The sequence below is a fragment of the Hyaena hyaena genome, unplaced genomic scaffold (genome assembly GCF_003009895.1).
Source record: "Hyaena hyaena isolate Hyena2069 unplaced genomic scaffold, ASM300989v1 scaffold_13, whole genome shotgun sequence".
Lineage (NCBI taxonomy): Eukaryota > Metazoa > Chordata > Mammalia > Carnivora > Hyaenidae > Hyaena > Hyaena hyaena.
Window position 1 is genome coordinate 3,499,879 of NW_024080645.1, and position 25,635 is coordinate 3,525,513.

Consider the following 25,635-nt stretch of genomic DNA (forward strand, 5'->3'; position numbering starts at 1 on the left):
GGGTGTGGCTCCGGCTCCAGCTAGAGGTAGTGGCCTTCACAGCCCCGGCCCTGCCTCTCAGTCGTCAGCCAGTAGACTGTTATCCATGCATTGAGCAGGTGAAAGCAAGAGCTGGCCACAGAAACAGGGGTGAGTGATGTTCCCCAATGTTCCTTCTGCCTGAATGGAACTATGTGACAGGACACAGTGACCTCTAAGATGCCTTTGTGGAATACAGAACTTGGTGGGGGGATGGGTCCATGCTCCTCACAACCGTGTTGCTTGCTTTGTGGTGAGATACTTCTGTCATGTAAAGGCTGTTTAGGAGGTAGCGACTGTCCACAGCAGTCAGGGCTTCCGGGCGAAGCGGCCGCTGAGCTGTGGAGGGCCATCCTTCAGTGGCTCGATTGATCCGTGGTCAGAGGTGAGTGTAGGAGCATGTTGCCCGGGTGCAGGTTACCTTTGTGCAGTGCAGGTGCACGGAGAAGTGCAAGCATATTTTTGCTTACTGTGGTCTTGAACAACTTTAAAGAGGACAGCGTAGTGTGCCTGACTAAGAGGGTGTACTCTGGAAGTTAATGTAAACTAGGAGTTCAGTTAAATAAATTTCTTCTTTCTGCACATTCTAGCCTCTAGTAGTGCCATGCAGATAACCAAAATCCTCTTCGCTCAAACAAAGCATTCTTAAGTTCTGTCTGTTTTTTTTTTTAAGGGTATTTATTTATTTTGAGAGAGAGCGAGAACGAGCATGTGAGCAAGGGAGGGGCAGAGAGAGAGGGAGAGAGAATCCCAAGCAGAGTCCATGCTGTCAGCACAGAGCCTGATGCAGGGCTCTGTCTCATAAACCGCTAGATCACGACCTGAGCCAAAATCAAGACCCAGAGGCTCAAGTGACAGCTATTCAGGTGCCCAAGCCCTGTCTTCTTAAAAGCTAATTTGGTACCTGGGGCACCTGGGTAGCTCACCCCTAACTCTTAATTTTGGCTCAGGTCACAGGCTCACATGGGAACCTGTTTGGATACTCTCTCTCTCTCTCTCTTCTCTTTATCCCTCCCCTAAAAAATAAATAAACTTACTTTTTTAAAAAAATAGTTTATTGTCAAGTTGGTTTCCATGTAACACCCAGTGCTCATCCCCACAAGTGCCCTCCTCCATGCCCATCACCCCCCTCCACCCCCACCCATCAGCCCTCAGTTTGTTCTCAGCATTCAAGAGTCTCTCATGTTTTGCCTCCCTCCCTCTCCCCCACCATTTCCCCCCTTCTTCTTCCCCACGGTCCTCTGTTAAGTTCCTCCTAATCCTCCTATACGTGCAAACATATGGTATCTGTCCTCCTCTGCCTGACTTATTTCGCTCAGCATAACACCCTCAAGGTCCATCCAAGTTGCTCCACATGGCCAGATTTCCTTCTTTCTCCTTGCCGCTAAACTGCTTTTTTAAAAAAAGCTAATTTGGTACCATAGATTTTAATCTCTTCATTTCCTGTTCATCATGGAATATATTTCTTTTTAGGCTTCAGTTACCCAGTTGAGACATCTGTTAAAAGAGTGTTTCCTGATAGTCATAATAATTGAAAGATGCACCTTTGTTTATCCGCACAACCCCCTTCTCTTTGTAGAGGTATGTGGAAAACCCCAGCCTCATGGCCTGTTACAACGAACTGCTCCAGCTGGAGTTCGGAGAGGTGCGCTCCCAGCTGAAACTCAGGTAACTCCGCCCCTCTGCACGGTGCCTCGCTGCGCTGCGGGCGGCCTCCCCTGGTGGCTCCACCTGACCTGCTGACACAGGTGGCGCTGTGGCCTCGCGCCTCTCTTTATACAGACTCTTGGGGTGGCCTGGATGTCTACCATGCAGTCACATTAGCCGTGGGAGACACATTTAAAGATGGGGCTCCAAGCCAGTAGTAAGTGAAAATGCAGTCTACAGAGGCGTATTGTCAGTTATCTGTCTACCCTTTTAAGAAACAAAAATACTTCTAATAGACACCCACACCCAGCCTACTAATACTGCTCATCTCTGACAGGGGATGTGTTTTTTTCTCCACAAATAAGCATTTATAATTTGCTCTTGATAAACCTTTTTTTATTAAGGGAAAAGAGTAGAAACCTACTTCTTTGTACAATAGGAAAAGCAAATAAATAAAATTATCCAAGGCTGACAGAAGAAAAGAAAAGTTGGCAGGTCTTTGTCAAACTAGGTTTCTTCCTTGGGTGGTCTCCTGTTCTTTAAGATCCCGGGGATCAGAGAGAGAGCATGAAATCACTGTTTGGATATGCCTGCGGCAGAGGTGCCGGGGTCAGGGCTTGGCAAAGGTCAGAGGGGCCAGCACGGGGCTCCACACTCAGGGAAGGAAAGTGCGTCCCAGGTGAAATGAAGCATGAGCTGGCGGAGAAGTTCTGATGAGCGCACACGTGTGAGGCTAGTAAAGTGTGCAAAAGAGGGTTTGATTGCCAGGTTTTGCTGGGAACCTTGAGGTGGATGGCCATGTTTAGGCCTGGTCATCCTCACTCGTGGACAGAGGCCGGCCGCAGCCTTCCTACGGTGAACTCTAGGCTACTGGCCTCTTTGAAAGCAAAGCGGAAGTTTGGAGCAGTAGCTGGTGATGGGGTTTATTTTGTCCGATCAGGGTGCAGAAACTGACGCCCAGGGAGATGGACTGACTTAGATCTGACATCTCACAAGTGCCAACAGCACAGATAATCCTTGAGGTTGTGATCAGTGTTTTCAAAGCTGTGGCCATTGTCTCTCCTCCATCCTCTCCTCCATTCCTAACTCTAACTGTAACCTCTGACCTTTCCTTCCTGAATACCTTAGCTTAGTGAGCCCAGCGGCATGTCCCCTGTGGTCCTGGACGGAAACCAGCATGTCAGTTTCACAAGTCCCCAACTCCAGTCGCTCACCAAGTCCTGTTGGCTTTGCATCCTGAGACTCTGTGGAATAAGCCTACACCTCTTCCTCTTTAGGCCACTCTCTTTTCTTACCTGGATCATTGAACTGTCAGTTAGTCTCCCTACATCTTTCTTGGCTCCTCCTTGCCCGTTCTCCGCACCCCAGCAACGCGTAACTGTGCTTGTGCTTTGGCTCTGCGCCTCCCCACTGCCTTCCAGACAAGGTCCAAACTTTAAGATGTGGCCTGTACAGCTCTCTGTGGTACATCAACTGCTTACCTCTCTGTCACCATCTGTCTTCATGCCCTGCTTTCTTCTCTGCACCAACTGACAGCCAAAGGGAGAAGTCCATTATCAAGGGCAGTAAGAAAATACAAAGGGAGCATGGTGATGTGGGGCTAGAGAGCTAGGGGAAACAGAGACTTGTGCTGCCGGGTGGTAAAATGCACTAACAAGCTTTAACAAGCACCTTAGTGTTACTGCTAGGTCAGCAAACTAGAATGTAAAGTGTAGAAATAGACTTGAGTATATTTAAGAATTTAGCATATGATCAGCATGGCAATTTAAGTCAACTTGGAAAAGGGCAGACTTCTTAGTGTACAGAATTGTGACAACTTGTTAACTGTCTGGAAAGGAAATTAAGTTATCTTGATCTCACACCCAACCGCAAAATAAATTCCAGTGACTTAACGACTTAATGTTAAAATAGGGCCATATAAGTACTAAAATTATAACTGAACATATGTAATTAGATGGTGAAATTTTTTTAAATTCAGCATGGCATAAAGGCCAGATTGGGTAAAGGAGGAGAGTCAGATTAAACAACATAAAAATGTTAAGCTTGTCTACAATTACAAAAAAAATTTTTTTTTAATGTTTCATTTATTTTTGAGAGAGAGAGAGACAGAGTACAAGCTGTGGAGGTTCAGAGAGAGAGACGGAGACAAAGAATCGAAAGCAGGCTCCAGCCTCTGAGCTGTCAGCACAAGAGCCCAACACAGGGCTCGAACCCACAAACTGTGAGATCATGACCTAGCTAAAGTCAGATGCTTAACCGACTGAGCCACCCAAACACCATAGCTTGTCTACAATTTTTTAAAAACCTCACATAATGTTACATTTTTAGATAAGTGACATCCTGGGGAGACTGTAGGACAGATATAGGTTCAGCTTTACTAGTAACCCCATCAGTGAAAACAAGAATGATCTCTTACATTTTATTTACCAAGTCTGCAAAAATTGTAAAAAGAATGCTAAAACCAAGTAGGGCTTCTCACAGATCCATCTCCTCCAAACTTGTTATATCAGAGGTGAGAACTTATTTCTCATTAAAAAAATTTTTATAACAACTTTATTGATGTAGAATTCACAGTATCACTTGATTTTTATATACCAAAAAATAAAAACTAATTTTTATTGGCTAAGCTGCTTCGTCTTGTTTAGTGATCTGTTTTATTAATACCAGGATTAATGTCAACACGTTGCTATTGTTTCCTTTGTTATCTTTGCTTTTTATGAACAACGAGGCAGTTGGTTTCAGTTTTTCATCTTCTGAGGCATATAAGAGAACTAAAGTGGAAGCAACCTCAATGTCCAATCATGGCGGGATTTGTTGAATAAATTATGGTGTAACTTTCAACAGAATAGTGCGGTTTGTTTTCAACTTAAAGAAGTCCCTTTAACATTTCCTGTAAGGCTGATTTAGTGGTAGTGAACTCCTTTAGCTTTTTGTTTATCTGGAAAACTCGTTGTCTCTCTGACTATTGTGAGCGGATAACCTTGCCAGGTAGAGTATTTTCCGGTTGCAAGGCTTTTCCTTTCGCACTTTGAATAGGTCGTGCCGCTCCCTTCTGGCCTGCAGAGTTTCTGCAAAATATCTGCTGAGCTTTATGCTGAAAAGAAATGGCACTAATTAATAACAAGAACACACATGAAAGTAAAAATGTTACTGAAAAGGTAAATATATAGTAAAAATAGCAGATTAATCACTTCTAAAGCTAGTATGAAGGTGAGAAGACAAAAGTAGTAAAGTTAGGTAAAGCTACAATAATTAAGGGATATATCAAATAGCATAAAATGTGACATCAAAAACAAAATAGAGATGTTAGTAAAAATGTATTTTTGGAATATGTTCAAATTTAAGTTGCTATCAACTTAATGATAGCAAAGAAAGAAAAAAAATAAGAAAGAAGTCGAAGCCTAACAGTAAAGAAAGTTATAAAACAAAAGAGAGAGAGAGAGAGAGAGAGAGAGTAACTACAAAAACATCCAGAAAACAATTAACAAAATGGCAATAAGTACAGACCTATCAATAATTACCTTAAATGTATATAGACTAAATTCTCCTATCAAGACCTTATACTTGAATTAAAAATTAATTAAAGGGTGCCTGGGTGGCTGAGTTGGTTAAGCATCGGACTCTTAGTTTCAGCTTGGATCATGATCTATGGTTTGTGAGCTTGAGCCCTACATCAGGCTCGGTGCTGACAGTGTAGAGGTACAGAGTCGGCTTAGGATTCTCTCTCCCTCTCTGCCCCCCCCCCCACGTGTTCTTGTTCTCTTTCTCTCTCTCTCTCAAAATAAAAAAAATAAAAATCAGTTTTTAAAAAGACTCCTCTGTGTGCCTGCCTACAAGGGACTTCACTTCAGAAGTAAGGACATACACAGAAAGAAAGGGGAGAAATGGAAAAAGATACTCCACGCTGGAAACAAAAAGAAAGCTGGTGTAACTGTATTCATATGAGACAAAATAGACTTTAAAATAAAGGCTGTAGTGAAAGAAAAGGGCATTACTTAATGATAAAGAGGTCAACTGAGCAAGAAGATAAAACATTTATAAATATATATGCATCCAAGGAAGTGCACTAAAATATACAAAGCAAATATTAACAGACATAAAGGGAGAAGTTGATAATATAATTATAGTAGGGGGCTTAACACCACTTAAATCAGTGGATAGATCATCTAGACAGAAAATCAATAAGGAAACTTTGGCTTTAAACACTACATGAAACCAGATGAACTTAATAGAAACACACAGAACATTTGATCCAAAAACAGCAAAATACCCATTCTTCTCAAGTGTACATGCAACATTTTCCAGGATAGATCATGTTAGGCCACAAAAGAAGTCTCAGTATTTGCAAGAGAATTGAAATCAGAGCACGCATCTTTTCCAACTACAATGGTATGAAACCAGAAATCAATTACAAGAGGAAAACTAGAAAAAACACAGAAATGTGGAGAATAAAACATGTTACTGAACAACCAGTGGGCCATCAAAGAAATCAAAGGAGGAAGTTAAAAAAATTCTCAGGAACAAATGAAAAAAGAAATACAATATACCAAAATCTGTGTGATGCAGCAAAAGTGGTTCTACAAGGAAAATTCATAATAGTCTAGGCCTACCTAAAGAAACAAGAAAAATGTCAAACAACAACTTTACATCTCAAGGAACTGGAAGACGAACAAACATCTCAACGTTAGTAGAAGGAAGGAAATAATGACAATCAGGGCAGAATAAATAGAGATTTTTAAAACTAGTGAAACTTAATAGCTAGTTCACTGAAAAGATAAAATTGGCAAACATTTAGCTAGACTCACCAAGCAAAAAAGAGAGTGCTCAAGTAAATAAAATCAGAGATGAAAGAGGAGAACTTAGAACAGACACCACAGAAATACAAAGAATCCTTAGAGACAACTGTGTATAATTATATGTCAACAAAGTAAAAGAAATAAATTCCTAGAAACAGTAAATCTTTCAAGACTGAGTCAGAGAGAGAAAATCTAAATGAACCAATTACTAGTAAGGAATTGAATCAGTAATCAAAAACTTCCCAATAACAAAAGTCCAGGACCAGATGACTTCACTGGTGAAATCAACCACAAATTCAAAGAAGAATTAACACCAGTTCTTCTCAGACTCTTCCAAAAAAACAAGAGGAGGGAACTCTTCTAAACTCAATATATGAGGCCAGCATTACCTTAATACCAAAATCAGATAAGGATGCCACAAAACAGTAAAGTGACAGGCCAGTATTCTTGATGAACATAGATGCAAAAATCTGCAACAAAATTTAGCAAACTGAATTCAGTACATTAAAAGGATCATTATACCATGATCACTTGGGATTTGTTCTGGGGATATAAGGATGGTTTATCTGCACATCAGTCAACATGATACACATTAACCAAATGAAAGCTACAAATCCTATGATCATCTCAATAGATGTAGGAAAAGCATCAGACAAAGTACAACATCCATTCATGATAAAAACTCTCCACAAAGTGGGTTATGTGGGAATGTAGTTAAGTGTAAGAAAGGTAATAGATGACAGACTCACAGATAAAGCCATACTCAGTATTGAAAAGCTGAAAGCTTTTAAGTTCAGGAGCAGGACAAGAATGCTCCCCTCCCCCACTTTTATTTAATATAATATTGGAAGTTCTAGCCAGAGCATTTAGGCAAGAGAAAGAAATAAAAGGCATCTAAATTGGAAAGGAAAAGGTAAAACTCACTATTTGTACATAAAATGATACTATATCTAGAAAATCCCCAAGAGTCCACCAAGAGCTCTTAGAATAAGGGATTCAGTAAAGTTAAAGGATGCAAAGTTAATATACAAAAATCTATTGCAGATCATGAGTTCAAGCCCTATGTCAGGCTCTGTGCTGACAGCTCAGAGCCTGAAGCCTGCTTCAGATCTGTGTCTCCCTCTCTCTCTGCCCCTCCCCTGCTCGTGCTTTGTCTTTCTCTCTCTGTCAAAAATAAATAAAAACTTTAAAAATTTTTATTTTTTTAAGATGGTGCCTTTTTTCTTTTTTTCTTAAATAGTTTATTGTCAAGTTGGTTTCCATATAACACCCAATGCTCATTCCAACCAGTGCCCTCCTCCATGCCCATCACCCCCCTTCCCCTCTCCCCCATCCCCATCAGCCCTCAGTTCTCAGCATTCAAGAGTCTCTCATGGTTTGCCTCCCTCCCTCTCCCCCACTATTTTTCCCTTCTTCTCCCCCATGGTCCTCCGTTAAGTTTCTCCTAATCCACCTATACGTGCAAACCTGTGGTATCTGTCCTTCTCTACCTGACTTGTTTCACTCGGCATAACACCCTCCAGTTCCATCCACGTTGCTACACGTGGCCAGATTTCATTCTTTCTCATTGCCATGTAGTAGTCCCTTGTATAGATGAACCGCATCTTCTTGATCCATTCATCCGTTGACGGACACTTAGGCTTTTTCCATGATTTGGCTATTGTTGAGAGTGCTGCTATGAACATTGGGGTACATGGGCCCCTATGCATCAGCGCTCCTGTGTCCCTCAGGTAAATTCCTAGCAGTGCTATTGCTGGGTCATAGGAGAGTTCTATTGTTAATTTTTTGAGGAACCTCCACACTGTTTTCCAGAGGGGCTGCACCAGTTTATATTCCCACCAACAGTGTAGGAGGGTGCCCTCAATGGGGAAAAACTGAGAGCTTTCCCCCTGAGATCAGGAACACGACAGGGATGTCCACTCTCACCACTGCTGTTTAACATCGTGCTGGAAGCCCTAGCAGCATCAGCAATCAGACAACAAAAGGAAATCAAAGGCATCAGAATTGGCAAAGAAGTCAAACTCTCACTTTTCACAGATGACATGATGCTCTACATAGAAAACCAGACAGACTCCACCAGAAGCCTACTAGAACTGATTCAGGAATTCAGCAAAGTTGCAGAGTAAATAATCAACATACAGAAATCGGTTGCATTTTTATACACCAATAATGAAGCAACAGAAAGAGAAATCAAGAAACTGACCTCATTCACAATTGCACAAAAATACATACCTAGGAATAAACCTACAAAGATATAAGAGATCTGTATGATGAAAACTATAGAAAACTTATGAAGGAAATTGAAGAAGACACAAAGAAATGGAAAAACATTCCATGCTTATGGATTGGAAAAATAAATATTGTTAAAATGTCATTACTACCCAAAGCAATCTACACATTGAGTGCAATCCCAATCAAAATTGCACCAGCATTCTTCTCAAAACTAGAACAAACTATCCTAAAATTTGTATGGAACCACAAAAGACCCCGAAAAGCCAAAGTAATATTGAAGAAGAAAACCAAAACGGGAGGCATCACCATCCCAGACTTTAGCCTCTCCTGCAAAGCTGTAATCATCAAAACAGTATAGTATTGGCACAAAAACAGACACATAGACCAATGGAATAGAATAGAGAACTCAGAATTGGATGCACAAATGTATGGGCAACTGATCTTTGACAAAGCGGGAAAGAGTATCCAATGGAAAAAAGACAGTCTTTTTAACAGATGCTTCTGGGAGAACTGGACAGCAATATGCAGAAGAATGAAACTAGATCATTTTCTCACACCATACACAAAAATAATTTCAAAATGGATAAAGGACCTGAATGTGAGACAAGAAACCATCAAAACCCTAGAAGAGAAAGCAGGAAACAACCTCTTTGACCTCAACCACAGCAATTTCTTACTTGACACATCCCCAAAGGCAAGGGAATCAAGAGCAAAAAAGAACTATCGGGGCCTCATCAAGATAAAAAGCTGCACAGCAAAAGAAATAATCAGTAAAACTAACAGGCAACCGATGGAATGAGAAAAGATAGTTGCAAATGACATCTCAGATAAAGGGCTAGTATCCAAAATCTATAAGGAACTCACCAAACGCCACACCCAAAAAACAATCCAGTGAAGAAATGGACAGAAGACATGAACAGACACTTCACCAAAGAGGACATCCAGATGGCCAACAGACACATGAAACGATGCTTAGCATCACTCACCATCAGGGAAATACAAATCAAAACCACACTGAGATACTACCTCATGCCGGTCAGAGTGGCTAAAACGAACAAATCAGACTCTAGATACTGGAGAGGGTGTGGAGAAATGGGCACCCTCCTACACTGTTGGTGGGAATATAAACTGATGCAGCCCCTCTGGAAAACAGTGTGGAGGTTCCTCAAAAAAATTAACAACGGAACTCCCCTATGACCCAGCAATAGCACTGCTAGGAATTTACCCGAGGGATACAGGAGTGCTGATGCATAGGGGCCCATGTACCCCAATGTTCATAGCAGCACTCTCAACAATAGCCAAAACATGGAAAGAGCCTAAGTGCCCATCAACTGACAAATGGATCAAGAAGATGTGGTTTATCTATACAGTGGAATACTACATGGCAATAAAATTTTTTATTTTAAAATGAAGAGAAATAACACAAGAAATACAAAGCTTTATAAGAGTATGAATTATTATATACCAACAAATTGGAAAACCTAGAAAAAAGTAAATTCTTAGATGCATGTAACCTCCCAAAACTGGACCAGGAGCATTAGAAAATTTGAAGAGACCAATTAGCAATGAAATTGAATCAGTTGTGAAAAAAACCCAAAAAACAGAAATCCAGGACCGGATGTCTTCACAGGTAAATTCTATGAAAATGGCAAATACCTATTCTCCAACTGTTCCAAAAAATAGAAGAGGAAGGAAAGCTTCCAAATTCGTTCTATGAGACCAGCATTACCCTGATACCAAAACTAGATAAAGATACCACAACAAAAGAGAACTACAAGCCAATATCTCAATGAACATAGATGTAAAAACTCTCAACAATATATTAGCAAACCAGATCCAACAATACATTAAGAAAATCATTTACCATGACGATCAAGTAGGTTTTATTCCTGGGTTACAAGGGCAGTTCAGTGTCACAAATGAATCAACCGGATACATTATCACACCAAAAGGGAAAGGTTGAAAACCATACAGGCATTTCAGTAGATGCAGAAAAAGCATTTGCCAACATCCATTCATGATAAAAACCCTCAACAAAGTATGTTTGGAGGGAACATACTTCAACATAATAAAGGCCATATATGAAGAACCACAGCTAACTTCATACTCAGTGGTGAAGGACAGAGCTTTTCTCCCAAGATCAGGTCAGGACAAGGATGTCTGCTCTTAATCACGTTTATTCCATACAGCACTGGAAGCCCTAGCCATAGCAGTCAGACAACAAAAAGAAATAAAAGGCATCCAAATTGCTAAGAAGAAAGTAAAACTTTCAGCTCCTTGCAGATAACATGATACTATATATAGAAAACCCTAAAGACCCTACCAACAAAACTCCCAGGACTAATTTTTTTAAAAAATGAATTCAGTAAGGTCACAGGATACAAAATCAACATTTAAAAAATCTATTGCATTTCTATACACTAATAATGAAGTAGCAGAAAGAGAAATTAAGAAAACAATCCCGTTTATAATTGCACCAAAAAGAATTAAATACCTAGGAACATCCTTAAGTGAGGGGTGATAGATGTGTATTGAATTTTAAAACACGGATGAAAGAAATTGAAGATGACACAGTGGAAAGATATTCCATGCTCACAGATGGGAAGATCATATATTGTTAAAATATTCATACCACCCAAAGCTATATACAGATTTAATGCAATCCCTATCAAAATACCAACAGCATTTTCATAGAAGAACTAGAACAATCTTAAAATTTGTATGGAATCACAAGACCCAAACAGCCAAAGCAATCTTGAAAAAGAAGAATAAAACTGGAAGTATCACAATCCCAGATAACACAATACACTACAGAATTGTAGTAACCAAAACAGTGTGGTGCTGGCACAAAAATAAACCTATAGATCAGTGGAACAGAATATAGAGCCCACAAATAAACCTATCCTTATATGTTCCGCTAATCTACAACAAAAGAGGCAAGAGTATACAATGATGAAAAGACAGTCAACACACACACAAAAAAAAAACCCAAATATTCCGTTGAAAAATGGGCAGAAGACACAAACAGACATTTGTCCAAAGAAGACCTACAGGGGCGCCTGGGTGGCTCAGTCGGTTGTGTGTCTGACTTCAGCTCACGTCATGATCAGGTAGTTTGTGAATTCAAGCCCTGTGTTGGGCTCTATGCTGACAGCTTAGAACCTGGACCCTGCTTCAGATTCTGCGTCTCCCTCTCTCTCTGCTCCTCCCCAACTTGTGCGCTTGCTCTCTCAAAAAAAACATTAAAAAAATTGTTTTAAACAAAGAAGATCTATAGATGACCAACAGACACATGAAAAGATGTGCAGCATCACTCATCATCAGGGAAGTGCAAATCAAAACCACAATGAGATACCCCTCACACCTGTCAGAATGGCTAAAATAAAAAACAAACAATAAGCGTAGGTGGGGATGTGGAGAAAAAGGAACACTTGTGCAGTGTTGGAGGGAATGCAAACTGGTGCAACCACCCTGGAAAACAGTATGGAGGTTCCTCAAAAAATTGAAAATAAAATTACCATATGACCCAGTAATTCCACTACTGAGTATTTACCCAAAGAATACACAAATACTAATTTGAAAAGGTACGTACACTTCTATGTTTACTGCAGCATAAGTTACAATAGCCGAATCATGGAAGCAACCCCAGTGTCCATTGATAGGTAAATGGATAAAGAAGATGTGATAGAAGTTTATTTATTCTGAGAGAGAGTGAGCTGGGGAGGAGCAGAGAGAGAGAGAGAGAAAGGGAGAGAGAGAATCCCAAGCAGGCTCCACATTGCCAGTATGGACCCCGATGCAGGGCTCAAACTAATGAACCGTGACATCATGACCTGAGCTGAAATCTAGAGTCAGGTGCTTAACTGACTGAGCCCCCCAGGCTCCCTTTCTTTATGATCTTTTTAATAACATTTTCTTTTCTCTAGCTTACCTTATTGTGAGGACATGGTATATAATATATATAACGTATAAAATCTGTGTGAATTGACTGGTTATGTTACCAGTAAGGCTTCTGGTCTACAGTAGGCTGTTAGTACTTAAGTTTCTGGGGAGTCAAAAGTTACATGCAGAGTTCTGACTACATGAGGTGGTGCCCTAACCCCTGCCTTGTTCAAGGGTTAATTTTCTGGGTATTGTGATGATTTTCCTATTTATCATCTTTTTAAGTTCGTAAGTTGCTGTTATTTCTTTCATCATTCCAAATACATATTCTTTTTTACATAAAAAAAGTAAAATAATAGCTACAAACGGTTGACTGCACCCTTTCTGCCAGGCTCTGTGCAGGATTCTGGCTTCTCTCGTTTAGTCCTCATGAGGGCTCTTCAGATGGGGAGGAGGGAGACTCGGGGTCCAGGCACACACCCAGGGTCCTGGAGCTGGGGAAGGGCTGCGATGCAGACCTGGCGTATACTCCATTCTGGTCTACCAGTCTGCACGTTGGAAGGGAAGGCACCCGCTGGGCATGTCATGGTCAAGTAGCAGGGTTGTGAAATTTTCTTTATGCTTTTTAATGTTTCCCCCGCCTTCTTTTTCTTGCGTTAGTATTTGTTAACTTTCAGAATCAGATGAAAAAAACCTTTAAATGAGTTAATGCAGTAACGCCAGATTATATTATATTTTGTGGTATTTACATTAACCAGTCTTTTTTTTTTTTTTTCCCCCAACCCATAAAGGGCTTGTAACTCAGTATTCACCGCATTGGAGAAAAGTCAAGAAGCAGTGGAAATCACAAGTGAAGACCATGTTATACAGGTTTGTTATTTGAGAGGGTCATCTGTCTGAATTTCTGGTTTCGTTTGCTTTTATTTTCAGGACTGAACCGCTCCGATATGATCTTTTTTTTTCTTTTTGAAGTTTAAAAGACTAAGTTTTCCTTAGAGGATTATCAGAACAAAGTCTATAAAATATGTAATTTCAACTTAAGTTCCCTATGGGTAAGAAAAGATACTAATAATTATTTTAGGTGCTGGAAAATATTCTAGCACATTTGCATTTATTATTTTTTGCCTTTTTGTTTATTTAGCAAGAGGGGACTTTTATGCAGAGGGATTACCGCTGGGGTGAGCGGAGGCTCTGACCGCAAGGTCTGCAAGTTCTTGCCTTTTTCACTGGTTTTGAAGATAGTTTATACCTATAGAAATTTACCAGAAACTTCTCAGAATTTCCAGAACAACCTAGTAGTCACTGAACAAATGCCCCATTAGTAGCAAAGTGGATTCATAAAAGCAGCTTAAGGTTACATGGCTTGTACTTTTTAGATAACAAGAGAGGAGTTGTGCTGAGGAAACGCTCCTTTTGTCTGAGAATCGGCTCCATTTTGATTTTGGTTCCGAGCACTCCTGCTCCTCATTTTAACCTAACTTGTGACTTTCTCAGTAAAGAGCTCCTGATCCTGACTTTCAGGAGTTTGTGCCCAAGAGGCAACCTGGGCCAGTGGCTGTGGGTACAAGCCAGTGTCAGACAGGCGGGGTGCAGGCACCTTGGCCCTTTCGTAGCTGAGCATCATTGGGCAAGTTACTTAATCTCTCTGAATGTGCTCTCTCAGCTGTACAGACGGGAAAAATTTTCTGTTAAAGTTTATTTTGCAGGGGCAGAGCAGCGAGGGGCGTAGGGAGAGAGAGACTCTCAAGCAGGCTCCACACTGTCAGTGCAGAGCCAGACACCGGGCTTTATCTCACAGTTTGTGAGATCATGACCTGAGCTGAAATCAAGAGCTGGACACTTAACCAACTGAACCACCAGGCGCCCCAGGGAATAACTTTTTTTTTTTTAATTTTAACATTTATTTATTTTTGAGAGAGAACTAGAGACAGAGCACAGGTGGGGGAGGGGCAGAGAGAGAGGGAGACACAGAATCCGACAGGCTCCAGGCTCTGAGCCATCAGCACAGAGCCCGACGCAGGGCTTGAACTCACAGACAGGGAGATCACGGCCTGAGCCTAAGTCGGTACTTAACAGATTGAGCCACCCAGGTGCCCCAGACGGGAATAATATTAAAGCTCACAATATTACTTATTGCCTTTTGTAAGGATATTCTGAGGACTACGTGGGTTAAGGTGTGTGCAGTGCATACTATAATGTCTAGCAAGGAAAACAGACCTTAAGCAGTATAATTTGTTGCTTTATTATTATTATTCCTAGCACATGTTCAACTTTCCTATACATTTTCTTCTGGTCTTGTAGTCCTCTTTGAAATTTAGCCATCCAGTCTTAACACCTGTAAATACTGCGCAGTTCATAGCCTGCTTTGATTATTCATGTGTATCACACGAGCGCAGCAAGATAGTTATTCTGTTCCCATTACACAGATAGGCAGACTGAGACTTAGAGGGGTTAAGGGACTTGGCAGAGGAGGGTCTGAGTGCTTCAGACTTCAGCCTGGCGCTTTATTCTACTGGATCATAATCCAAAACCCTTTTGTAGCAACCTGGGCCTGTCTTTTTTTTTTTTTTTTTTTTTTTTAATGTTTTATTTATTTCGAGGAGGGAGAGAGACAGCGTGAGCAGGGGAGGGTCAGAGAGAGAGGGAGTCACAGACTGAAACAGGCAGTCAGCACAGAGCCCGACGCGGGGCCCGAACCCACGAACCGCGAGATCATGACCTAAGCGAAAGTCGGACGCTTAACCGACTAAGCCACCCAGGCGCCCCAACCTGGGCCTGTCTTGTGGCTTCTTTCCTCTGTTGGTGCTCAAGTGGGATCGGGCCAGCTCCTCTCCTGGGACCTCCGGCCCAATGCAGAAAGCCCAGCCCCGTGTCCCCGTAGCAGAGGCTTATCCAGGGATCAACTGGGCTTACGCTCTTACGGCTTTAGAACAGTCTAGAACGGTCGTGGGTAGCTCCGGGCTCCTTGAGGTTTCTAGAAGGGAAACAGGATGGCTTGGGGTGAAGACCGTGATTGTCCTCTTTTCAAAGTGTCTTCTAATCTGGTTGATGTTTCTTTTGTCTCCCGCCAGTACGCGAACCCTGCATTTGAAACAACCATGGGCTATCAGGCAGGCGAATTAATAGGGAAGGAGCTTGCAGAGGTGCCTATAAATGAAAAGAAGGCTGATTTGTTCGATACTATAAATTCATGCATCAGGATAGGCAAGGTAAGTAAGAGGTCAGTCCCTTTTTTACTTTCACACAACAAAGAGGCAAGGAAGGAGACCTCCTGCTCACCGAGCATTGCACACGCCAGGTAATCGGAGTCACTCCTCGCAGAAGCCCGGGGAAGCGCCGCCAGTGTCGTCCCTGTTTGTGCAGTCTTGCACATGAGGGGAAACTGAGGCCAAGAAAGGGTAGAATGTGATTAGCTGTTACAGAGAGTGATTTTAATCGACACTTAAAATTACTCTTTTCATCGTTATAATAAATCAATTGATCTTTCTAATAATTGACCTCCTGAGTGGTCGGTGTTGGCACATGGCCGTGGGCAGAGGAGTGCCAGTGAGGTCAGGGACAGGTCTGAGCCCAGTAACCCTCGGAGCCTCCTGCATCCGTACCACCCCTTCTGGAATGCCTCCTGTGTGCACACACCCTGCTAGGTTCTGGTGTAGACACACTCCTGCCCCAGAGAACTCCTGTTCCAAGGGTGCAGATGGGACGAGTCACATGATCGTAGCGCCGGAGGGTCAGGTGGAAGACAGGCCCCGTCTGAAGGGTTATCTCTCTGAGCAGTGGCTCCCGCCAGCGCCTCTTTGTTACTGGCTTTCCTGGGTGATGACCGGGAAAAGGCTGATGCTTTTCACAGTCTTTCCTGCTGGGATCTTGTGAAGCTTGGGGAGTTGGGGAGAGACTGTTAATCTGATGACTCCGACACTGCAGGTACTTGTGGCCTGCTCTCTTGCCCGCTGCCCTGTGGCATCCGGCCAGTGCCTGTCCCGTGGCCCGGCAGAGCACGTCACCAGGGCCCCGGAGACCCCGTTGGTGGGTTCGTGTCCCTTGGCTCTCCCGTGGCGCTGAGCACCCAGAACAGGGACAGGGCAGGCTGCCTGCGACGGCCCAGTGACATGCTGTCTGGGCAGTAACCAGAGTGGGCACTTCTCGAATCCCATTCTGCCTTCAGCTTTTCTGTCAAGGACGGTGATTTTCCACTGGAGACAGTGGCTCTGTCCTCCGGAAAGAGCATGGAGGCCAAGGCAGATGAGAGCCCTCAGGTGCTCCGGCGCCCTGCCCGGGCCCACCTGGGGTCCTTTGCTCGGTTGGAAGGGGCGTCCTCAGAGGGTGGTGACCGAGCCGCAGTCCCAGCAGCCTTGGGTCAGCTTTCCCACGACCTTCCCGATCCTGGTGTTCGGGCCCCAGGCTGCTGCCGCATCAGCCGGTGGCTCTGTTGTATGGCCAGCCGGGCGCGAGCCATAGATGATGGCCTCGCATGCCTTAATCTGGTCACAGGAACACGGAGGCCCCCCGCCCATCGCGGAGGAGGTAGGGGTGGTGACGGGGCGGTTAGCAGGCTAGAGCCAGGCCCTGGGATCCATCCAGATCCGTGTTAACGACGTATGAAGGTACAAAGGGCCTCAAGCTTAAACAACTGAGACCCTGTTCCCTAAAATCTGTTGTGAGCAGAGAATATGAAAGATTATCATATTATGCCACCAGTACTGTTTTATTTCTGAAAGGAACATGGGTATCTATTTTGTGTGTCGCGGAGTTCCTGGGGACAACCATCTGCCCTTTGTCAGTAACCTGCCGGCTCCCCAGGCCTGCGCTGTGACAGGACAGGCCGCTTAGCCGGGCAGGTTTCTGATGTGAAGAAGTACATGGCCTTTCTGATCGGGTCTCCCGGGGAAGGAGAAGGGCTTGCCGAGGGGTCGGCCTGCCCTGGGTTCTGTGGCGAGAGCTCAGGTGTGTCCTGGGAACCAGAATGGGGACTTAGGAAGTAGTTAGGTGACAGCGATGGGGGCTTTGGAGGGTCACATTCCAGCTGTGCCCCTTGGGGATAGAGAAGAAATTCTGAAGATGTGCAAACAGGGAGTATTGCAGACGCTCCCCTCCACCCGCTGTTCTCAGCCAGCGGCCACTCTCTGGGAGAACATTGCTCTTAGGTGACCTTGATTTTCAGCCTGCACGCTCAGGCTTGCTTGCCTCCCTGTCTGTCTCCTTCCCGAGTCCCTCCTCTTCCTCGTCTCCGGGACTCGCCTAGCAGGCTCTGGAACCTGTGGCCTCCTCTTCACAGGTACCGAAGGCTTACAGGTGCTCTTCTCCTTTAGACATTGTGGATTTTCTTCCCTCCGAAATTGTGTCCCTTGGCGCTGAGCAAATGCCAGCTGCTCAGGGGCCTGCCTGTAATAATGACGTATGGCTGCGGAGCCCTCCCACTAGCTTTTCAGAGCTTTGAGCTCCGCTTCCTCTGCTTTCTTCCGTCACCGGCTCCCTCTTCTCTGGCTCTTCTTGCACGTTTCCTCCACATTCACCATCGTGTTTCATCCCCGCTGTTCTCAGAAAGCAGCCTGTTTGGTGAGGCCCCTTTGCTACCCTACACGGATGTCCCACACCCCCCGCTTTTAGCCCCGGCCTCTCCTCCAGGGTTTCGCACAGCGCCCCGCCATCATCTTGACATCACCTTGTCTGACAGCGACTTCCTCTCGTCCCCTCCAGCCTCTGCTGTCTCTGCCTGTTGGCCGTCCTCACACTTGCCTGGACGCCCATCCCTGGAGAACTTTCGGCTCCTCCCTACCCTCCAGGGTCAAATCCATCACTCAGCCATGATGCTGTTAAACCCCTGCCTGGGAGAGTCCCCTGCCTGGGCCTGACCTGGTGCAGGGCTTTCTTGCCAGTCCTGGTTTGTGGTGGCTGAATCCAGTCAGGTCTCCCCCGTGACCTGCACTTCCAGTTGGCACACCCCCACTCCTGAGTGATTCGTCGAATCACGTCGCTTGGCCGGTGTAGAGGTCACATCCCTTGGCCTGTCTGCGAGCATTCTCCAGTCTGACCTCAGCCTGCCTTTTCCATTCGGGGAACAGAAGCTCCAGTGTCCCCGGACTGTTGACCTTGTGCAGACCCTGGGGACAGGACAGCCGGATGACAGAGATGTCATTCTTAGACCCTGGGCACCAACAAGGGGCCTTCGCAATGGTCAGAGACGCCAGCTCGGTGCTGAGCTTACCCCCAAACAGCAAGGTGTGGGCCCTGGTGCAGTTCTGAGGGGGCTCAGCCCGAGGACAGAGGCCAGTGCAAAGCCACCTGGGCCGGAAACAGGCCACAAACAGGTTGTGGTGTTAGGACCCCGTGCTTTCCCAGATGTGGTCTCTGTAACCGCATTCTGAGATCTAGAACTAAAACTTAGGTATTTATGATGAACATTTATGATAAGAAATACAATATGTGCTAGTAACTATTGTTTGTTTCTGTTGGTAACTGAAAAACTTACATGTGAAACTGTTCTCCAAGCAGAGCCTCTGGCTAAACTGGCCTGTTCCGAAGCCAGTCTGTTCGCTCCCGCCGAGCCGGCTTCTTACACCTCTGCTTCGTGCCCACGTCCCTTCAGACAGGATTGGAGGAGAAAATCCTGCAGATATATTTTAAAGTGCTAATTGATTGATGGATTGAATTGGTCTTCCATTTTTCTCCCTCTCTCTCTCTTTTATATGACAGCTCTATTGAGAGAATTATTCTCTGTTGAGAATAATTGAGAATCCACACGCCATGCGATTTACCCACTTAAAGTCTACAATTCTCTGGTGTTTGGTCTGTTCACAGAGTTTTGCACACATCACCACAACCAGTTTCCCCTGTTTCTCTTGATTGAGAGCTTCAGAAGTAAGTCTTGGACCCGTCTGCTGAAGCCCCCTTGGGGGGTATGTGGGCGGTGGGTATGGAGGGCACATTGAACCTTCCTGCTCAGGGACCCCTGTTTAGTCCTTGCCTGTTCCGGGCACAGGCCAGTCTCCCCTCAGAACCGTAGCGACGAAGAGCTTCCCCTCCCTTCTGCCCTGGGCTGCGTAAGCCCGGAGCTGGGCTCCCAGGCATTCACTTCAGTCCTGCCGTGGCGCCCAGTGTTCTCAGAAGCCCGTTGGGAAACGTCGGTAACCGTCCGTCACTTCTGTCAGAACATCCGGGTGTCTGCTGTCTGCTTTCTCAGGGGAGCCTGAAGATGAGGTTTTCTGTTGGCATTGGCACGCAGGTTGCCATGCTGTACACATGGAAGACTCCAGAATTGACCCTGTGTGAGGCTCTGGCCAGGAGATTGGAGCCAGGCCACCAAGGCTTCCCTCCTGGGTCAGCCCCGGGTCCTGGGGGATCTAGAAGGGCAGGGAGGCTATGGAGCAGCCTAGGAGCTCAGTGTCCCACAGTGGGTTTTAGGGATATTTAGAGCTTGGGGACCTTGGTGACTCTCAGAGGGATTCAGAACCTTTCGGGTGGGGACAGAACCCCACTCCCTCCCTGGCCTGCCCTCGCCACCTCAGGGGCACGGGAGCCACACGCAGCCCCTGTTGTCTCACTGTGGTCACAGCGCCTGCTCACCTGCTGTCCCAGGCTGCGGTTTTGTTCTAAAAAGGTCCCTATATGTTCTGTCTGCTCACAAGAGCCCGGCTAGAGGTACCGCAGCCCCGCCGACGTGTTCTTCCTGAGCCCGGACCGGGCTGTACCCGCCGCAGCCCGCAGCCCTCACGCAGCCCCGCCGTTCCTGAGGGTCTCCCCTCCCCAATGCAGGGGCGCAGGCTGCACTGCCCTCCCCTGCGCACAGGTGGGAGCAAGGATAGGACCCGTGTGCGGAAGGGAGCCGCGCTCTTCACTCGGGCCCGGGGCCTCTTGCCGGCAGCCAGCCCCTGGCCTGTCACCACTCAGGCCGCGGGGGCTGCCGTCTGTCAGCAGCCCCGGAGGACACAGACTTGGGGAGATGGGCAGGTTACCCAAAATCACGTTTGGGGTTGGGATCATTTCTTTATCCTAATCGCTTTAGCCACGGTACATGAATCCAGACGTGAGCAGAAGATATTCTTGGGTTTGTGCTCGCAACACACGGTGTAATGATGCTTACGTTCCATTTTTAGGAGTGGCAAGGAATTTACCATGCCAAAAAGAAAAACGGAGACAGTGTCCAACAGAACGTGAAGATAATACCTGTCATCGGACAGGGAGGGTGAGTGGAAACTGCATACTTTGGTCGGCACGCTCTGGTTGGCTTCACTGCAGAATTTGCTCTGAATACTGACAGAAGTTAGGAACCGCAGGCAGAAATTTAAAAGACTTATAACAAAGTCGGATGTCATCCAAGAATGACATTCTTCCAGACCATTCCTTGTGGCTGCAGCCTGGCCCTCTCACTTGCGACCTGGAGCCACCAAGTTCCAGACGGTCTTGCTTCAGCTGCACAGACACAAAAGAGACTGATGTATTTAAATGAGAGTGTCACTTTATTAAGCTGTGTGTGAGGAACACTAACTGCTGGGCTCCCTGGATTTAGAAGATTTTTACCTAATTTGATAGCCTGTGTATTATTTCTGCATAGGCCTGTCAAAGAGATCAAGGTGTTTAAAACACTACCCTTTATAGCAATTCTCATAGAAAACAGAGGCGCCTGCAGATTCCAGAGGGTCGTCTAGCAGGAGCCCTGTGGTGTGTCTTAGTCCATCTTAAATAGGAAGAACGCTGGGAAATGATGAATGTGAATTACAGGACACCCAGCAATAAAATGTGCAACCGTTAGAAATGACGAGCGTAGAAAATTAAACAGTCAGGGAAAATGCTTAAGATAAATGCAAAAATGAAAATGTAAAATCATACCCACTGTGTGATTTCCATCCTGAACGTAGAAGAAGGGAAGAAAAGAGCAGGAAGAGCCATGGCAGTGGGGGTCCCACGAGCTGCTCTGTTCCTCGAGCCCGGCACCTTCCCCTCCCCCCCTGCCCCGGGCAGGCTCTCCGCGCCTGGGAGATGTCAGTTCATTGCATCCTAAGCACACACTGTGGCATCAGCACTCAGTCATCCTCATTTTACAGATGAGGAAACTTGAGGCCCGAGAGACGAGGTTTCTGGCCCAGGGTCCGGCCGCTGCGGTGTCCGCATGGCTCACACGCTTGGTCACCAGGCTTGGCTGCCAGTTGGCGATCGCCTCAGGGAGGCAGGGCTGTGTGGGCTCTGCTCTGATTCTTTGCCTTTTTGTGTCCTTTCCAAAGTTTTTGCAGTAATTATATAGGGATTTAATTCTCCAGGGGAAAAGTGGAAAAATGGAAGGCCCAGTAAATAAGTGAGGAGTCAAGTTTGCGACTTCCGGGATGAGCCCTGGGTGCTTTGTCTCCGGCGCCTCCCGCCCCACGCTCTGAGCTGTGTGTGGCCTTGGCCCCCAGCGTGGCCTCCGGCGCCGCCCTGAATGACCATGAGCACACAGTGAGCACGCTGTGTGTTAGAACCTGAGAAAGAACATCAATACAGAGGCCTATGAACATGAAAACATGCTAAGGACTTCAAGGCTTTTGTTTGGTTAAGAGTCCATTTTTTTTTTAATATTTTTATTTATTTCTAGGAGAGAGAGAGAGAGAGACAGAGTAAGCAGGGGAGGGTCAGAGAGAGAGGAAGTCACAGACTCCGAAACAGGCTCCAGGCTCTGAGCTGGCAGTCAGCACAGAGCCCGACGCGGGGCTCAAACCCACGAACCGCGAGATCATGACCCAAGCGAAAGTCGGACGCTTAACCGACTAAGCCACCCAGGTGCCCCAAGAGTCCATTTTTTAAAACACGGGTGTTTTTATTCTGCGTTGTGATGACTTGAAAGAATCGTGTTATTTTTACTGAAGAGTCCTAGCTGCTTGTCTACAGACACCAGAGGGTGTCCGTAGACTCTGGTGTGCCTTTGGTGGCCTTGGCCACAAATAATAGAAGCGCTCTCCTCCAAACATTTTGTGTCTTTCACGATGAAAATCAATTAGCTACGTCTCCGTCAGATTAGAGAGCCAGGAGAGAAATAACACATTGTTTTCTACTTACAGAAAAATTAGACACTATGTGTCCATTATCAGAGTGTGCAGTGGCAACAATAAGGTACGTAAGGGGGGCCCTGGGCCGCCAGGTGTACCCCACCGAGATGGCCCTGCTTGTACGAGTAGCAATCGGAACTAACGGCTTTTACATTCATTTCCAGGCTGAGAAACGAAGTGAAAGTGTTCAGTCTGACCCTCACACAGGTACGCTGCTCCGCGTTCCCTGCTAGGGGCCTTCAAACTTTTGAAACAAAGGGAAACAGACCCCTGCTCTGTCTGGCGCCTTGTGCGCAGGTGGGACTGCTTTCCTAGCGCCATGACCGTGTTTCTCTCCCTGACTCCCTGGCCGGGGTGACTAGTCCAGGGGCCCGAGCACTTGTGGGGGTTCTGATGGGCATCAGGGGTGGGGAGAGAACTGCTCACCTCCAGTGCATGAAGTCGCACGAAGACGCGTTGAGGAAATTGTGGTTTGTTGGCCTCATCTGTGCTCCAGAAGGCAACAGCACCGGGTGTCAGGCTTCAGCACTGAGCCGGGACATCTTCATCTGACAGTTGTCCCCTGCAGCCTGTGAGCAGGGAGCTGGACCCCATCACACTCGGCTCACCCCCTATCTGTCCCCTGTCGCGCCTCGGACCCCACCCTCGCAGGCCCACATCTGTGTTAGCGCAGGCGTTTCTCCCTGGCTGGAATCACCTGTTTGCTCGCAGCACGTGCTGTGGCCCAGCCCGCTCCCTACTCTGGCCACCCCGGGCAAGAGGCTGGGCTGTATCGGCCACAGGGGACCTGCTGTGCCATGCGGTGGTCCAGTCGCCCAGCCAGCCCATAGGAGCCTCCAGGGAGAAGACTCTTTGTTTCCCTTCAGTGCCAGAACATTCATTCATTCATTCATTCATTCATTCTAGGTGTTTTTCTGTGCCCACAGCCCTGTGCTAAGTGCTTGAATTAGTGTATGTAATTAAAGCCTTGCAGTGACCGGGGGGGTGGGGCGGTGGGAGGTAAATGTTTGGGGATGAAGTTCCCTTTTTGCAGGCAGGGAACCTGGAGGGCTAAATGACCTGCCCAAGGGTCACCCACGTAGGACGCAGCAGAGCCTGCCTGGGGTCCAGAGGGCTGCACCATGCACTTGGAGCGGTCAGGGCTTCCCCCCGAGAGGGAGAGGGGCCAGTTGATAGCCAGGGCACACAGCAGCGAGAGAAGTGATCGGTGGTGGGTGGGAAAGGATCAGCGGCGCCATGGTGGCCTGGAGGAGGAGGGGAAAGTTCCAGACAGGGAGAGGTGGACCTGAAGGAGAGGGGTGTGGAAAGAAAAGCATTCCAGAAATAAAAATAGTCATAGAGGAGGGAAAGGTCAGAACATGTTCAAAGAAAAACGGGACTGAGTTTTGTCCGGTCAGTGTGGAAAGGGCAGTTGGGATCACAAGGGATCCCTGGACGCCAGGTAGGAGGTGCCAGTTTGGTCCGTAGGTAGCGGGCATCTGGGGACTTTGAAGCAGGGCAGTAGCGTGACCGTTTCTGTAGCAGCCGGAGCCCTTGTCCCTGAGTCCTTCAGGGAGGTCGGGGCTAGAGCTGTGAACGCGCTGGCCAGCGAGGCATTCACCAGGTACCCGCGCCGGAACCGACCAGGCGGAGCCCAGGGGTCGGAAGGGGAGTGGAGGCCTCAGGGTTATGGAGGAAGAGATGGCAGGAAAGGAGCCGGGGAGGCACTTCCCGGAGACCCCCCTGCACCGGGCTCCTGGGGGCAGGGGAGAGGGGAAGCCTGGGTCGTGGTCAGAGCTGACCACGCAGGGATGAGGGAGGGGAGTACGGAGCCAGAGGTGGAGAGAGATCTTGGCTCTTGCACCCAAGAGCACGCTTATGCCCTGTAGACGTGCGGGGTCAGGAGGGCAGGGGGGGCTGGAGGGTCGGGGTGGAGCCAGCAGGTGCAGGCCCTCCGGGAATTTGACCCTGATGCTGCAAGGTCATGGGGCGCCTCTACTTGGATATTATTTTCTTTCAGACGAGCCCTGTGAAGTAGGCCTGGCTGTTGCCAACACCCCTTTGTCACAGAGAGAAATGGAAGCTCCAAGGGTTAAACGCCACCTCGGTGTCAGCCGCCGGGCAGCAGCAGGGCAGGACTGGCAGGGGCATCCGTGACCCAGTCCTAGGTGTCGGGCAAGGGAAGGGCCACCCAGGCTGCGTCTGTGCCGGGCCATTCTGTCTCGGGTTTGGAGTCCTCCCCATCTCCCCCCGCCCCCCCAGCCTCGTAACCACCCTTATGTCCGTAAGACTCTGCCGACCACGGTCTTGCCTTGGGAAGGCAGTACGCGGCCCTCAGGCCCCTTGGTTACACACAGCGCGGTCACTTCTGAAGCAGGAAGGGAGTTTAGTGGAAGGAAATGGGGTGGCTCGCAGATTGGACAGAAAAGCTTAAGAACTGATCTGAGAAGCAGCACAGGAAGCTGGGCGACCATCCCCACCGTCGAGGCCGTGCCCTCGGAGCAGTGTGCTGATGTCACTGAGGCTCTGCTGACGTCCTGGCCCGATGCCACCGTCACCATGGGCACGGTGGCTTCCTCACAGCCTTGCTTCCTGGCCACACTCGCGGGCATTCATTCCCAGCCGGAAGCCCTCGCTTGGCTGGGCCCGGCTCACCACTCCCCTGCTGCCGACACAGAACGGAGGAGGGGAGTCCTTGCCTTCCCAGGAAGGAGGATCGGCTTCTGGGTATCCAGAAAAGTGATAAATTCCCAGCACATGTCCCCTTTCCCTGGTCGGTGTGTGGTTTTCACATGATACCCTTTGTCACCAAAGATGCCGTGTCATCTGTCCAGTCTGCAAACCTTGAGTTGGTGGGGATTCAGCCCCAAGCCTGGCTCTCGGCACGGAAATGAACATGGAGTCCACTGCCGGGTGGAAGGGAGCAGTAATCTGAACAGACTATAGTCTGTAGTGCCACAGTGGGGAGAAGGGGGGTCACGTGCCCGTGGTGGTGACATGAGGGTTGAGCTGGTCTCTGGGGAGAGTGTGGGGGCAGCCCGAGGACAGGAAGAACATTCCTGCGG

General features: G+C 46.9%; 1 protein-coding gene across 2 annotated transcripts in view; it reads left to right on the top strand.

Moving 5' to 3' along the window:
* PDE8A (phosphodiesterase 8A) overlaps nucleotides 1-25,635 on the top strand; it is a 168,567-nt gene that overhangs the window by 103,720 nt on the left and 39,212 nt on the right. For both annotated transcript variants that reach the window (XM_039256911.1, XM_039256907.1), the window contains exons 6-11: nucleotides 1,598-1,686; nucleotides 13,367-13,445; nucleotides 15,647-15,784; nucleotides 20,669-20,757; nucleotides 22,604-22,655; nucleotides 22,756-22,798. In XM_039256911.1, the coding sequence (XP_039112842.1) occupies nucleotides 1,598-1,686; nucleotides 13,367-13,445; nucleotides 15,647-15,784; nucleotides 20,669-20,757; nucleotides 22,604-22,655; nucleotides 22,756-22,798 (490 nt within the window). The remainder of the gene's footprint in view (nucleotides 1-1,597; nucleotides 1,687-13,366; nucleotides 13,446-15,646; nucleotides 15,785-20,668; nucleotides 20,758-22,603; nucleotides 22,656-22,755; nucleotides 22,799-25,635) is intronic.